Below are 14,608 nucleotides of genomic sequence, written 5' to 3' on the forward strand. Positions count from 1 at the left end.
ATTCTTGCCTGGGAAATCCCATGGACAGAGGAGCCTGTCCATGGGGTTACAGTCCATGGGGCTACAGTCCATGGGGTCACTAAAGAGTCAGACATGACTGAACAACTAACGAACAACAAGGTGGCTTCTACCACAGCTGAAGGCACTGAGCTCATTCAGTGCTGGGGGATTCCCACCTCACAGCCAGCTGGGAGCACTGGGCTGAGACTGGGAAGGGTCCACGGCCGAAGCAGGGGGGCAGGTGCTGAGTTCACTTCTACCCCACATGCCTTTAATTGCCCAATCAGGGTGAGTACAGTCCTGCCTCTCCATAAGGGTTTTGGCTTCAGCTGCAGCCTCTCCTCTAAGAGAAGGTAACTTGTTTTTTTAATTTTTTTATTTTAGATTCAGAAAATTCGGCTCAGGTCTCCTAACAAATGTTCAAGGGAAAACATAAACACACACACACACACACACACACACACACACATCAGTCCTCTTTCTGGCAAGGTGTCGTGGTGGAAGTCTGGGAGCATCTCTCCTCTTGCCCAAGGCCCCAGCAGGCAGACTAAGCAGCCTCAGTATTTCCGCTGCCGGGGGAAGAGACTACCCCCTGAGGACCGGAGTGGGGGGCTGGCGGGGCTGGCGTCCTCTGAGTCCAGGCTGAAGAGGTCCCTGCCGGTACGAAGGATCTGCTCCTCTAGTTTCTTGTGTCGCTTCATGTCTGAAAGGACCTTGTCCAGGCGGGCCTCCCGTTTCTGGCTCCGGGCTGAGCTTCCTGAAGAAGGGAAAGGTGAGAAATGTGGAAGGGAGTCAGGCAGTATGTGCCAGAGCTGCCTGGGTCTTATTAATCACTTGGGGAGCTTATTAAACAGAGAGATTTCCAGGCCTGTTGTGAAGGCACATTTTTTTTTGGATATTGTCACATTTTAATTTTTTGGTTTCATTTTGGCACATTCAACTCACACTCAAAGTTTTAGAATTAGAAGCACATTATCTTTCTACATGCAGGGTAGAAGACTACTTGTAAACCATGTAAATATTTCAATTCATTCAGACATAATTGCCATAGACGTAATGGAGGTTCTGAGGTTTAGGGTCGGGGTCTCAGATGGGGTGGGAAGTGAAGGTTTGAATTATGAGGAGAGGCCAGAAATGTGAAGATCAGGGAGGAGTGTCCCAGGCAGGGGACAGGCAAGCGCAAAAGCCCCAGGGAAGGAACACAGAGGTCTGTTCAATGAGAAATGTAGAGCTAGCAGAGACAGGAAAGACGAGGCCAAAGAAATGACTTACAGGCCATGATAAGGGGTTTGGATCTCTTAGTGTACATGGAAGCCTTGGGTGGCGGGAGAGGGGGGCTTGGATTCTCAATTGACATGCTCGTCCACCCCCTCAGCCCCCATTAATAGAATCATTTGGAGGACTGAAATCAAGAGAAGTGACACAGCTTATATTTTGAAACATAAACCGTCTCTAGTGCTGAAACTGGTGGCAGGAAGACCAGTTAAGAGCTACCACAACTCTCCAGGTGACAGAGATGGTGGTGGCTTGAATGAGGATATCATGTTAAAGGTGGAGAGCTGAACATGGAACTGTGGAAGCAGAGCTAACAAGACTTGCTGCCGGCTTGAATGTTGAGGTGAAAGAAACAGAAATCAGGAATGGCTCCAGGATGTCCCTGATGGTCCAAGGGTTGTGAGTCTGCCTGACAATGCAGGGGACATGAGGTCGATCCCTGATCCAGGAGGATCCCACATGCCCTGGAGCAGCTAAGCCTGTGTGCCACAACTACGGAGCCCTTGCTCTAGAGCCCAGGAGCTGCAACTACTGAAGCCCGCGTGCCCTACAGCCCATGATCCACAACAAAAGAAGCCACTGCAATGAGATGCCCACGTATCAAAGAGCGGTACCTGCTCGCTGCAACTAGAGAAAACCTGTGCACAGCAACAAAGACCACCGTAGCCAAAAAACTTTTTTTAAAATGGCTCCAAGGGGACTTTCTTGGTGGCTTAGATGGTAAAGATTCTGTCTGCAATGTGGGAGACCTGGGTTCGATCCCTGGGTTAAGAAGATCCCCTGGAGGAGAGCATGGCAACCCACTCTAGTATTCTTGCCTGGAGAATCCCCATGGACAGAGGTGCCTGGCAGGTCGCAGTCCATGGGACTGCAAAGAGTCTGAGCGACTAAGCACAGCACAACAGCAAGGGGACTTCCCTGGTGGTCCAGTGGTTAAGATTCTGTGCTTCCACTGCAAGGGCACAGGTTCAATCCCTGGCCAGGGAACTAGGATCCCACATGCCGAGCAGCATGGCCCAAAACAAAACAAGAATGGCTCCGAGGGTAAAGTCTACGAAGGCACACAGGATGGGAAACTGGGTAAGATTAGGACGTGTACACAGCAGTGTAGGTATGTGGATCTAGGTAATAATAATAATGACTTGGACTTCTAGGATGACTGAGAAGTAATGAGAAGCATGATGAAATTATCTGTGATAATCTTTTAAGGGAAGATAAGGGACCACCTAAGCTGGAAGGATGCCACCACTGGATGCATGCTCTCTCTGCAGCTACAAGTTGTGTAGTTACCAAGGCACCAAGTCAAGGCCTCTTTTAAGGAGTCACTTTCTGAGTAAGTGGGAGCAGAGGCTCTTCACCCCCACCCCCCCATCCCCCCTACCCCCGCTGCCCAGTACTCCCCTCTCGTCTGTACCTGGGGTGCGCCTCCGGTCAATCAGGGAGTCCTTTGGTGTCATTGGCTCATCATCAAAGTCAAATTCTGTAGGCATGTGTGGTCTGGGGCAGGGGGACAGGCAGTGAAGGGTGAAGGTGGTTTCCCCCCCACCCCCAAACAACCACACTTGTCCCCAACCTCCTGGCTCTTCCTCCCCCTCCTCCCTCCCTTCATTTCCCATGATCCTGGGTCCCACCGCCCCTCCCTATTTCCTCCCGGCATCAAGGAGGAGCCCCAAGGACAAGGTGTCAGGGTATGCCCTCACTTTTCTTCTTCCTCCTCTTTGGCCTCTGGCTCCTCATCGGATCTCTCCTCTTCACTCTGGGCCTCAGGCGTGGGTGGCCGGCGGGGCAGGATCTCAGCCTGAAGCTCCAGGGTACCGTGGGCAGCCAGCAGTTCATACAGCCGTTGGATTTCAGAGGGGGGTGGCATCCAGGACTGCCCATCTGCGGGCAGCTCCACCTCTTCATCGCTGCAGGGCACGCACCAGTCCTCGGATTCTCCCTTGGCACGCTCCTCCCCCTCAGGGCTGGGGGCTTCTCCCTGCACCTCCTCGGCCCCGGGCCCCTCATGCTCAGCCTCCTCCCGGCCTCCTTCTCCCTCTTCCTCGGCTTGATCGGCCGAAGCAGAGGGGCCTCCGGTATCCTCCACAGCCAGAGCCTGGAGACCGGAGGTCACTTCCCCTTCTTCAGACAGAGGCGGCGCCGTGGTGGCTGCAATGTCTCCATGGCCCCGGACAAGGGACATATGCCACTAGGGAAGGGGCCCTGCGATGACAGGAGATGGCAGGAGTACTAAGCCAGGGATCCCCCACCCCCTCCTCCGCGGTAGGGCTTCCCAAGGCTTCAGGGAACGTCTGTCTAACCAATCAGGCTCCAACAGCAGTCCCGGCCAAGAGACCCGCCGGTTCCCAGAAGGGGGCGCTCAAGTCCCCTCCGAGGACCCCGCCCCCACGGATCGAGCTCTGGTATTCCGACGTTCCCAGGGACCCACAGAAACCACTCTCCAGGCCGGAGAGGGGCGGACCCGCTCGTCTTGCCTACACGCCGCCCCTCTCTATACCTGGATCCAGCACCCTCTCCCCACACCTCGAAGTTTCGCCACCTCGGCTACCGTACGCACCTGGAGCTAAGACCCGCCTCCCGGACTATGCAGGGTCACAGTACGCAGGCGCACCGAGATGGCGCGGGAGGTTCCGCTTTAGTCTAAGCTACTTGGAAGAGGAAAGCGAGGGAAGGCTTGCACATGCGCAGGTAGGCGCTCCGGAATAACAGGCTTCGGCCCACAGTAAAGATGGCCACCGGGGCAGCGCATGCGCAAACGACGCAGTAGGTTCTGCGTGAAAGGAGGCAGTACCTCCGGCCCCCGCGGCGCACGCATGTAAGGACCAACTGAGGCTAGAGGCGAGTCTCATGCAGTCTCCGTTTATTGGTGTCTCAGACCCATGCAGCATCGGCATACAAAAAGGGAGAATCAGTTGATGTATCCTTTTTTTTTGTTTGTTTTTAGACTTTTAGGTTTTTTTCCCTACACTTTTTTTAGGGAAAAAAAAAAAAAACCGCCAACTCCGAACCGCGTTGTGGCTCGGTCCCCGCCTCCCCAGCGGACTGTCGCGTGCAACAAACCTCTCTCGTCCTCTTAGAAAAGAATAATACACCTCTCCACCCTTCCCTTGCTCCCTGCAGCTGGGAGCTTTGGTCCTATTTGGGGGGTTCTTTTTCTTACAAAGTACGTGAATGACCCCAGCTCCGACGAGTTCGCTGACTGGGTTAAAAAACCCAGATGGGACAGGTCAACTCAGGCTGACCAGGGAGGGTCAACAGCCATGCCCCTCCGTTCCCCCAGGTGCGTGTTCGGAACACGCCACCCCAGCATAAGTCTCCAAATGAGGCCTGGCTGGCCGGCTTTGCGACCCCGAGGCACCCTGGGGGTCGTCCGGACCTGGGTGGTCCCAACAGAGAACAGTCGGAGCCCGGGCGAGAGAGCCCTTTCCTGACACCCCTCCCCTCCCCCAGCCTGATCTAAATGCTGGAGTTTTTGTTGAATAAACGGTGGAGGAGGGTGGAGGAGAGGATGCTGGAGGGAGATGAGGAGGCAGGAAGAGGAAGGGGGCGGAGGGTGTGGGGAGGGAAGTGGCGATGAATTAGGTGGGAAGGAAGAAAGGAATGAGGGGAGGAAGCTGAGACAATGACAGTTGGGAAAGGGAGACCAGGGTCGAGGTGCAGGAAATTCGGGGAGGTTGTAGTGCAGGAAGGTGGGGAGAGATGCAGGGAGGCTGAGAGCACAGAGAGATGGGGAGATGTTCAGGGAGGATTCCAAAAGTGCAGGGAGGTTTCCAGAAGTGCAAGGATAGGGAAGCCGAGAGGCTGGAGGGGGTGCAGGCAGAAGTGCAGGGAGGTTGGAAACAGTGCAGGGAGAAGGGAGGCCTACGGTTGGCAGAGGAGCCTGGCAGGATGCAGGAACAGGAAAGAAGCTGTAAACAAGGCCGCTCAGGCTCCCTTGGTCCCTATGGGTGCGGGCCTGGGCCATGGATTGGGCTCCCCCCAGGGGAGGATGGGCCCAAGGCAGCTCCCAACAGGAAAAAAAGTCTTGGAATGCAGGGCAGAGCCCCTCACTTATACACTGTGGGAGAGGAGAGGGAGGGACAGACAGAGACAGTGGGGCAGGGGGGTTGGGGGAGACAAGGAGAGACAAAGAAGTAGGGAGAACAGACAGGAGAGAGCAGGGGCAGGGGTTAGTAAAGCCGCCCTTGCCAGCCCTTCCATTCCTCCCGGCCTGTCCCAGACCCCCACTCACCGCCTAAGTTGATGACGCAGGAGGCGATAATGATGAGGATCCCCCCTACCAGTGCCACGATGCTTAAGAGCTTGGCCACGCGACCCAGACGCTGGGCCCCATCCACGTCCCCCTGTTGCAGGCTGTTTCGGGACTGGGGTTAGGGTGAGGGGTGGGGGCACCAGCCCAGGTCAGGAAATGCCAGCCAGGCAGAGATCGGGTGTAGGAGTCGTCCAGAGGAGACAGGCCAGCCGATGGACAGTGGTTATGGGAGGAAGGGGGTTGAGAGGCAGCAGGAGAAGGGCACAGGTCAGTAAGACTGTGTGAAATGTCTCAACTTCCCTCCCACCTGACGGGGTAGGGCTCAAAAGGTGAAGTCCCAGGGAGAGGTGAGCAAAGGCCCTGTAATTGGGAAGTGAGATCCATGCAGAGAGGGGAGGGGAGGCGGGGTTACTCCTGGGGCTGTGTCCCAGCAAGGGGCAGGAAACTGGGAACCACTGCAGGCCTGGACCAGGCAGGGTCCCCTGGGGCTCACCATGACGGCATAAGCGAAGGCCACGATGTTGACAGGCCACATGGGGCAGAAGCAGGACAGGATGGCGAGGATGATGTAGTCCCGAGGTTTCTGGGTGCCTTCACCCCCCTCCACCCCAGACCCTGCGAGCTGGGAGCTAGGGTGGCGGCTCAGGCTTCCTCGGGGAGATCCTGAATGCCCACTGTGAGCCCTTCCTAGTCGATCCTCCTCCACCAGCTGCTGCAGCACACGGGGTGGGGCCCCATTGGCTGGGGGGGTCTTTGTGGAGGGTGGTGAGTGAGGCTGGGGGGCTGGACCCTCTTCCCCATCCCCATCACCAGCCTGCAGGGGAACCACTGCCCCATTCTCCTGCTTTTCTCCCATGCTCTCGCTCAGGATCTCAGAGGTGGGCTCCTCCTGGGTAGGGGGCTCTGGCTGAAGGGCTGGTGTGGAGGTGGACTGGGAGGCTGACTGGGGCTCTGGCTGGGGCTCGGACTGGGGTTCTGGCTGGGGGGCAGGCTCTGAGGCTGGCTCAAGCGGGGCTGCGGATTCCAGGTTGGATTCCGGGTCTGCAGTGGCCTCTTTGCTCACTTCGGGTTTGGATGCTAGCTCTTGGCGTGTTTCTTCAGTGCTGGAGTTGGCCTTTGCTTCCCGTCCCGGGCTTGAGCTGAGGTCTCTGGCCTGAGCTGCTTCAGGGGCCCCAGTTGGGGTCTCTGTGGTTTCTGGAGCCAGCCCAACCTTGGGCTCTGAGTCCACAGGGGCCCCCATGACGTCTGGGCCTGGCTGCAGGGTCTCTGGCTCATCTGAGACCCCAGCTGGGACCTGGGGAGAGCCAGTTCGGCCTTCAGAATGGCCAGGCCCTTCTCCCTGGGTCTGGGGACCCTCCTCTACCCCCTTAATCTCAGAGACCTCAGAGCTGCTAGCTGCCATCTTGAGACAGGAGAGGGGAGAGGGCCTCTGAGGGAAGGATGGAGCGGCGGCGAAGACAGCAGCAAATCCTGCAAGAGGAGGAGACAGGCTTGGTGTGAAGAGGGAAAAGGTAGCTTTCAGCACTGCAGCCCAAGAGGGCAATGCTCCTTTCTCAGGGCCAGTCTTGGACTGCCTCTGGGGAAAAGAAAGAAAAGTTGGGGTTTCCTTTGCTTTGGGGTGGGACATCTCTGGGGAGGAGTGCTCTGCTCAGGCTTCTGGTTGGAGAGCCCTGTGAAGATGAACCCTTTTGTAAACAGGGTTCCCCACGGTCTCTTCCTGGGTCCACCCAACAAGATCCAGACTCATCCTAGCAGATACCACAGCACCCCAAAATCAACAAGCTGTTCCGACTCAGACGTTCAGATAGGCAGACTGGGCAAAGGCCCCCGAAACTCACATTCCACTCTCTCTGCATCCTCCCTTCCTCCCTGGGCGCCCAGCCGGTGCGGTTTTCGTGCTGCGCTTCTGGGGCGTAGACGCCCGCGCCCCTCCCTCGGGGACCTGGGCATCTCCGCTGAGCCCCTTCCCAGCCCCTCTCCCAGGGATTCCCTCGCCCCCGGGGGACCGGCGCCGTCTCCTCCCATTGGTGTGGCGCGCCCAGCACCACCCGTCAGTCCATCAGGCGCCCGCATTCCGGTACAGCCTTCCCGGCGTCCGCGGTCTGTCCGTCCACTCCTACCCGCAGCTTCAGTCAGTCTATTCCCGTCTCACCTCGACGCCGGCCTCCAGACTGCTCCGGCTGTTGCCGCCGCCGCCGCCGCCGCCACCGCCGCGGTTGCAGCCGCCGCAGCCGGGGAGGGAGCAAGTCAGCGAGCGAGGGAGGGAGGCGGCGGGTCTCCCCTCCCCTCGGCTCATCCCCTCCTCTCAGGTCCCCTCCCCTACGCTTCGCGGCCGCGCACCGCCCCCGCCCCTTGCACGGCTCCCGCCCCTCCCGGCCAGCCGGAGGGAGCCACGCGTGCCAGGCCCCGCGTTACCTGGGCAACCGGCCGGGGGACCACTCGCGCGGCTCCCTAGCCCTTCCCCCGCGCGCCTCCTGGGGGTGTCCCCTTCCCAGGCCCCGGGCCCCTCCCGCTAACGGTCACCGGGGGTCCTGGTAGAGGCAGGGGGTCAGGGGAAGCGGAGAGGGGTCTCCGAGGAGGCTGGACCAGTGAGACAGGCAGGACCAGGTGGAGGCACCCCTACCAGCAGGAAGGGAAGGGAGATGAGGCCAAACTTGGGAGAGGCTGCAGAGGATGATCAGGGTGGAGTTTCCAGAAGGGAGCCTGCAGAACGGCGAGTCCCTCTACCGCCAAGGAAGCAGCAGCAGCAGAAATGGGTAATGGAAGGCTCAAGAAAAGGGTCCCTGGAAGGGTCAGAGCTATGACTGGGAAGGGAATTCCAAGGGGCAGGATGGAGGCTGCAAGAGCAGTCTGGAACAGCAGGAGGGGGCTGGGTAAGAGCAGGGTGGACCACACCAAGAACGAAGAGGACTGGGCAGAAGTGCAGTTTTTATTTTCAACGTCTTTGTTCCCAGTCCTAGGGCTGAGTTGCCTAGTCTTTCCACAGCTACATCATCCATCACCTCTCAGGGCCTTAAGAGTGTGCAGGTATTGGGCTGGGATGTGAGCAGCAGGCAGTGGGTCTGGACAGGGGAAGGGGAAAAGCAACATTTATGTCCAGCGAGCAACTGTTTCGGTTTCTGACCCAGGCCTCTTCAAACCTCCAGGGGCTATTCTGGGCTTGGGTGGATTGAGTATTCCCCAGACTCCGGAGTCCTAGAACTTGCTCCCCACAGCCTAGGAGCCTCGGCCCCACCCTGAATCTGGACTGCCTCGGCTGGTACTGCCTCTGGGGAAGGAGCCGAGCTGGAGCATCAGAACTGTACATGGCAGAGCAAGGCTGCGACTGGCTGACCGACTGCAGGCTTAAGAATTCCCTTAGGAGTGGGAACAGGGGGCTTGGTGAAAGCAATTCATTCATTGAGTCTGAGACAGGTTTTTATTTAAAATTTATTGTAATGGGGTAGGCGCAAAAGGAGGGGGTGAAGGGTGGGGAACATGCAGGGGACACCGGAACACGATGACATGGCCAGGGCCACAGCTTCTGTCGTGGGGGAGAGGGATGAAAAGAAAAGGCCAGGGCTGGAGCTGGGGTGGAAGAGGGAAGGGGGAGACACTGTGGCTGCATTCCCCCCACCCCCAGGAAGCACCTCTAGTCCCTGGATACCTCCATTTACCCTGGCCCCTAGGATTCCATCTCTTGTCCTGCCTCTGGCCCTAGTGGCTCCTTCTTTTGCTCCCCTTGACTTGTTTTCCCCTGACAGATTCTTAAGCAGGATGATGTTCAGGGCCTGACCCCAAACCACCCCACCTGATGAAGGTACAACCTTTGCCTTCTGCCCCTTCTCAAATCTCACCTTTCCCCATCTCTGGGACAGAATCTTTGATTTCCCTCCTTCCTCTCCTCCCTCCCCCTGGAAAAAAAAAAAAAAAAGCACCAACTCCCCAGGGAGGGGCAGCAGACAGGGGGGCGGGGGCACTGGGAGGAGGAGAGCAAGGACCATCAGGAGAGAAGGCTCACAAATCCCTGGAAGGGCAGGCCAGGGGGTCACAGAGAGGAGAGGGGGTGAGGGCAGTGGCCACTCCTGGCCTCTGCTCCCCCCCTGCCCACTGTCCAGGGGACTTCAACACAACCAAGGGAACAGGTGTGTGTGGGGTCAGGTCTCACAGGGAGGAGAGAGGAGCAGGAGAAACAAATCGTTAAAACCTAGCGAATTCTCCTAAGAAAACATTTCTTCCTCCTTTCCTTCTGGAGGCTCCTTGGTTGGTGGGGGAAGTAGTGAGGAGTTGGTGGGAAAAGAGAGGGGAAGAGGAGATGGTGCCGAGGGACTTTCCTCCATTCTCCCCTCTCCCCCCCACCAACTTGGAGCTCACCAGGGCTGGGAGGGAAGTGGCTGAGAGCTCACAGGCACCCCCTCGGCCCCCGAGAGGGAGCCCACGGCTGTGGGTGGGGCTGCCACTGCCGCTGCTGCCGCCGCCGCTGCTGCCGCCGCCGCCATTGGACAGACCTCACCTGCCATTGGACAGACCTCACCTGTACCTGCAGGGTGAGAAACACCAGGAGATCACAGCGCGATCTGAATGGCAAGAGCCTTGCCCCTTGCCCCAGACGCCCTCCCCTGGGACACAGCCGTTGCTCACTCCCTGTTTAGTTGAGATTTCGGCCTGCATCCTTACCTCCTTCTCCTGAAAGGCCCTCCCTGGTCCCAGAAGTCTCCCTAACTTGGGGATAGCTGGGCATCCCTGGCCTTCCTAAGATCCCCTATTGGGTCCTGTGAGCCCCCTCGTCCCACGCACCCCATCCCACCCCCCCCAGCCATGCCCCACGCCTTGCCTGGTGGGTGCGGGGTCCCCCTCAGCAGGTGGGCTGTGGCTGGGGGGCATCTCCCGGGACAGGGGGGGCGGCCCCCCCCAGATGGGTCTGCATGTGGCCGGCCAGCTGGGCAGGGGTCTTGCAGTGCACGCTGCACAGCTTGCACAGGATGCGGTCAGCCCGCGGGGCCTGGAGCCCATGGTCCTTCACCGCGTGGATGCGCAGGTATGCTGCCGTGGTGAAGCCTATTGGGGGGGTGGATGGGGATGGGGGGGTGGGGGTCAGCCAGGCGGAGACCCCAGAGACGGGGTTGTTCTCCTAGGCTGGGGACGCCCTCCTCAGATGGCCCTGTCCTCCTCCCACCACATCCTTGGTAGCCTGGGGCCAACTACTCTGCTGGGGCTGGGGGTGGGCACAGCTCCCCGTGTGTGGGAACTGGTTAAATGGTGTTGGCTTCTGGGCCTTGGTGTCCCCAGAGTCCATTCTCTGTGGCTGGGGGATCTCTCCTGGGGTGACAGGACACTGATTCCTAGCCACTTGAAGAGTTGACCCTCAGCAGAGACGGCTGTGTCCCCTCCCTCCAGTGCCCCGTACAGTCTCAGCCCAGTTACTCAGTGGAGTGAATTTGTTTAAAAGCAGCTCCCTCTGCTACTGAGACAGGGCGAGTACTTTGTAAATCTCTGCCAACGTACTCCACTTGCCCCAGGAGCTGAAGACAAGAACTTGTGGCTGCACAGCTGAAACCTTGCCTGGCAACCGGTGGGAACTGGCTCTCTTGACCACTCCCTCCCCAAAGCAGTTGTGCCCCCTCCCATCTCCCCACACACACCCAAGAGTTGACTCTTTCTGGTAGATCATCTCCTCCAGCCATGACATCTTAGAACTTAATGATGTTCAGTAGTCCCAACGTTTCTTCGTGTGCTTTCTAAAGGGATCTAGATGCCACGAGCTCTTGGCTACAGCACCTTTAACCCACATCTGTGGAAGGGCCTCTGGTTTTGTCCCCACCCTCTGTCCCTAGCCCTCCCGGCATCTCTCAGCATGTACCTTTGTTGCAGAGCTCACAGACATGGTGAGGACCCTGGCTGTGCACCTTCATGTGGTCCGAAATATAAGCCGAGCTCAACATCTTGCCACACACGTGACATGGCACCTTCTCCTCGTGTCGTACTGTGTGGGCCCGCAGACGGTCCTTCGTAGCAAAAGCTGCCTCACATTTCTGGGGAGGGGGGAGGGGCGTGGGGGGTGTCAGGAGAGTTAAAGCTTCAGGGAGTGGGGCGAGGGGGACAAGAGGTTAAAGGAATCAGAGCCTTGGGGGTCTTTGATCTGTAGGAAATGGGAGTGAGATGATGAGGCCTTGAAAAAGGGATGAGAAAATGGAGTGAAAAAGCAAAAAGAAGAGAGAGAAAAAGGGGCTCTGAGAGGCTGAACTCAGACAACTACAATGAGGATCAAAATCATGAAAATCAGGACAGGAGGAGGCGGGCTTCCTACCTCACATTTGAAGGGCCGTTCTGTTGAGTGCACTTGTCTGACGTGACTGTTGAGGTGATCCGGCCTGGGGACACGTTGGGGTTGGGGTTAGGGCCCTGGGGTGTGGAGGGGTCCCCGAGTCTGCCTAACTCGGTCCATCAAGCATTTGCAAGGTTCCCTGCGTTTTCTCCCAAGCCCAGGGATTCGAGTCCCGGTTAGGCAGGAAATCCCTCCTCTCGCTGTAGGCGGCCTCGGCCTCCTCCCACTCGAAGCGCTCCTACAACCCAAGGACCCACCTCCTTTTGCTAAGGACCACCCCCTGCTCCCTGGTAACCGGGAGAGGCTTCCCTCCCTCCTCCCTGGGAGTGGCTCCCAGTCCCCATCCTCAGAAACCTCCCTCCCTCCCCACCAGCCAAGGCCAGGCCACCTCCGTCACCGACCTTCCCTCCCTCCCCACCCGCCCAGGGGGCGGCCGAGGCCCCGTGCACACCGGGAGAAGCTCTTGCCACAGTGGGAGCAGTTGTAGGGCTTGTGCACAGCGCCGTCATGTGAGCGCACGTGGTAGCTCATGCGGTCCTTGCGCTTGAAGCGCTGCTGGCACACCGGGCACTGGTAGGGCTTCTCGTCCGAGTGCGACAGCTTGTGTCGGTTCAGGTGGTAGACGTCGCGGAAGGCCTTGCCGCACATCTCGCAGGCGTGGTTCTTCCGGATGCGCTTTCCCGAGGCGGTCGTGGTCACCACACCACCGGCGGCCACTGCGGCCGCTCCGCCACCGGCACCCGCCTCTCCCCCTCCCCCGCCAGCTCCGCTCAGTTGGGGCACGCTCAAGAGGCTTAGGGGCACCATGGTGGGCATCTTCATAGCACCCGAGGGGACCCGGCCGGCTTTGGCTCCGGTGTGGATGGCCTCGTGCCTTCGGAGGTTGTAGCCGTTCTTGAACTCCTTGGCGCACAGGGCGCAGATGTAGGGCCCCTTGCTCTTTGTCTTCTTCTCCAAGGCAGATGCGACCGGGGCCACGGCGACCGTCGAGGTTGGGGCAACGACGGCGGTGGCCGCGGCTGCGGCGATGGTGGCGGCAGAGACAGGGGGCGCGGCCTCGGCGGCGGGCGCCGACACCGGCGGGGGCGGCGGAGGGGGCGCTGGGGGCTGCTTCAGAGCCGCTGTGTCCACAGTGGAGGCGGCGGCCGGGGCCGGGGGCGCAGCAGCAACGGCGGCGGCGGCAGCGGCAGCAGCGGCGGCAGCCGCGGCCGCGGCGGACTCCTGGGCGGCGGCGAGGACCGGGAGCAAGTCCACCTGGAGGGGCTCGGCCGCCGGGGCCTGGGGCGTGGGTGGGGGCGCCGGCGCGGCCTGTGAAGACAAGGCGCCGTGTGGGCCGCGGCCGCGGGTCGGCGCCCTCCCGGCCCGGCCCGCCACGGCCGGCCCCTACTCACCTGGAATGGACTCTGGGCGCAGCCCTGGGAGGCAAAGAAGCGGGACTGGAGCTCAGCCCCGACCTGCAGGGGGTTCTGGGCGTGACCCTGAGGTGGCGGGAAGGAGTTCATGAGGCCGCCCACCCCCCGGGAGTCCAGGCCCAGCACGGGGAAGGGGGGGGCCAGCAGCGTGCAAGGGAACACGGGGAACATGGCCTCGGCCACGGCGGGGCCCCCGGGGCTCAGCGGGGGCCGGGGGCGCGGGCCGCGCGGGGCCCGGGCTCGGGGCGCCGCCCCCGGCCGGCCGGGCTGGGCCGCGCCGAACGCATGGCCCGCGGGCCACCCCGCCGCCCGCGCACCCCGGCCGGCGGGAGGGAGGGAAGGAGGGCGCCTGGCGGGCCGCGGAGCGCGGCGGCGACGGCGGCGGCGACGCCCCCTGGGTGGGGGCGGGAGGCCCCGCGGGGCCGGGGGCCGGGGGCGGGGGCCCGGGCGACGGCGGCGGCGGCGGCGGTTGGAGCCTGGCGGGGCGGGGTGGGGGGAGCGAGGGAGCAGCCTCGGCCCCCGCCGCGCGCGCGCCCAGCCGGCGCCTCGGGGAGGGCGGGGGAGGGCGCGAGGGAGGGAGGGGGACAGCTGCGCGCGCACCGGGCGCGCGGAGGGGGGGTGGGACGGGAGGGAGGGCGGGCGGGAGGGGGTGTGGGAAGGGGGGGTGGGGCGGGGGAGGGGGTTGTTACCTGGAAGATGAAGCTGCTCCAGTTGCCGGGATCCATGGCGGAGGGAGGGAGGGAGGTGGCTCGCGCTCACCCTGGGGCGGGAGGAGGAGGAGGCGGCCGTGGGGGAGGGGGGAACCCGGGGAGGAGGCGCGCGGGGCGGGCGGGAGGGGGGAAGGAGGAGGAGGGTGGGGGGAGCGGAGCACACTGCGCGCGGGGAGGGAGGGCGGGCGGGGGGCGCGAGGACACACAAGAGGCTGGAGCGGGCGCGAGCGCGAGCGCGCGCGAGGCCCGCGGGAGGGGGGAGGTACGGAGGGACTCTGGCGGGAGGAGGGACAGGGGAGCCACCCAGCAGCCGGAGTCGCCCCAAGCGCGAGACCCCTGAGACGGCCGCTGATTGGCTGACGATGGCGCAGGTGGTGGGCGCGCGGGAGACGGGGCGGCTTCTCTCTCTCTCCCCCCCTCAAAGATTCCACCCCCCGCTTCCCTCCGCCAGCGGCCGTTATTCCGCGCGCACGCGCACAAACTCGCTGTCGTTGTCGAGCGGGAGAATAGGGGAGCGCGCGCCGGGGTTGCGGATGGGGCGGGGCTAAGCTCTAAGCGCGCGCCCGCCTAACGGTCGTCGTCCTAGGGCTTTCGCGGGAGCTTTTTGTTTCCTCTCGGCCACCGTCCCGTCCCTCTCCCACTCCAGCGGTTTATT

The 14,608-nt window shown here is 61.1% G+C and overlaps 3 protein-coding genes across 11 annotated transcripts; all 3 read right to left on the minus strand.

Annotated features, from left to right (window-relative positions):
* Nucleotides 1–359: 359 nt before the first annotated feature.
* PAGR1 (PAXIP1 associated glutamate rich protein 1) lies at nt 360–3,457 on the minus strand. Its single transcript, XM_043455167.1, has 3 exons — nt 2,976–3,457; nt 2,690–2,772; nt 360–757 (listed from the first exon to the last, which is right to left on the minus strand). Exons 1-3 carry the CDS (start codon nt 3,455–3,457, stop codon nt 558–560), a joined length of 765 nt encoding a protein of 254 aa, XP_043311102.1. The 3' UTR covers nt 360–557.
* On the minus strand, nt 2,981–7,964 carry PRRT2 (proline rich transmembrane protein 2). 5 transcript variants are annotated; one of them, XM_043455162.1, is made up of 4 exons: nt 7,680–7,893; nt 6,021–6,997; nt 5,507–5,639; nt 2,981–3,477 (listed from the first exon to the last, which is right to left on the minus strand). In XM_043455162.1, exons 2-4 carry the CDS (start codon nt 6,927–6,929, stop codon nt 3,464–3,466), a joined length of 1,056 nt encoding a protein of 351 aa, XP_043311097.1. In that variant the 5' UTR covers nt 6,930–6,997; nt 7,680–7,893; the 3' UTR covers nt 2,981–3,463. The 5 variants fall into 5 exon arrangements, with proteins under 5 accessions (XP_043311097.1, XP_043311099.1, XP_043311100.1 ...); XM_043455164.1 differs by lacking the exon at nt 2,981–3,477 and adding an exon at nt 4,114–5,332 and having other exon boundaries at nt 7,680–7,880; XM_043455165.1 differs by lacking the exons at nt 2,981–3,477; nt 5,507–5,639 and having other exon boundaries at nt 5,850–6,821; nt 6,909–6,997; nt 7,680–7,964.
* A 974-nt stretch (nt 7,965–8,938) lies between these two features.
* MAZ (MYC associated zinc finger protein) lies at nt 8,939–14,006 on the minus strand. 5 transcript variants are annotated; one of them, XM_043455158.1, is made up of 7 exons: nt 13,933–14,006; nt 13,223–13,309; nt 12,283–13,139; nt 11,814–11,877; nt 11,367–11,538; nt 10,341–10,564; nt 9,901–10,046 (listed from the first exon to the last, which is right to left on the minus strand). In XM_043455158.1, exons 1-6 carry the CDS (start codon nt 13,966–13,968, stop codon nt 10,362–10,364), a joined length of 1,419 nt encoding a protein of 472 aa, XP_043311093.1. In that variant the 5' UTR covers nt 13,969–14,006; the 3' UTR covers nt 9,901–10,046; nt 10,341–10,361. The 5 variants fall into 5 exon arrangements, with proteins under 5 accessions (XP_043311094.1, XP_043311092.1, XP_043311093.1 ...); XM_043455159.1 differs by lacking the exon at nt 10,341–10,564 and having other exon boundaries at nt 8,939–10,046; nt 13,933–14,004; XM_043455156.1 differs by lacking the exon at nt 13,933–14,006 and having other exon boundaries at nt 13,223–13,547.
* Between the last annotated feature and the right edge of the window lie 602 nt (nt 14,007–14,608).

This window comes from Cervus canadensis, chromosome 32 (assembly GCF_019320065.1).
Source record: "Cervus canadensis isolate Bull #8, Minnesota chromosome 32, ASM1932006v1, whole genome shotgun sequence".
Classification (NCBI taxonomy): domain Eukaryota; kingdom Metazoa; phylum Chordata; class Mammalia; order Artiodactyla; family Cervidae; genus Cervus; species Cervus canadensis.

Bases quoted from the DNA above. Each gene is read 5' to 3' on its own strand.
- PRRT2 (XM_043455161.1), bottom strand. From the start codon at position 6,929: ATGGCAGCTAGCAGCTCTGAGGTCTCTGAGATTAAGGGGGTAGAGGAG.
- MAZ (XM_043455156.1), bottom strand. From the start codon at position 13,414: ATGTTCCCCGTGTTCCCTTGCACGCTGCTGGCCCCCCCCTTCCCCGTG. The intron at 13,140-13,222 runs GTGAGTAGGGGC...TTGTCTTCACAG, and splicing joins GCGCCCAGAGTCCATTCCAG to GCCGCGCCGGCGCCCCCACC. The intron at 11,878-12,282 runs GTGTGCACGGGG...ACGTGTCCCCAG, and splicing joins TGTGGCAAGAGCTTCTCCCG to GCCGGATCACCTCAACAGTC.
- PAGR1 (XM_043455167.1), bottom strand. From the start codon at position 3,457: ATGTCCCTTGTCCGGGGCCATGGAGACATTGCAGCCACCACGGCGCCG. The intron at 2,773-2,975 runs GTGAGGGCATAC...CCCCTGCCCCAG, and splicing joins AAAGAGGAGGAAGAAGAAAA to ACCACACATGCCTACAGAAT. The intron at 758-2,689 runs GTACAGACGAGA...TCCCTTCTTCAG, and splicing joins TGACCGGAGGCGCACCCCAG to GAAGCTCAGCCCGGAGCCAG.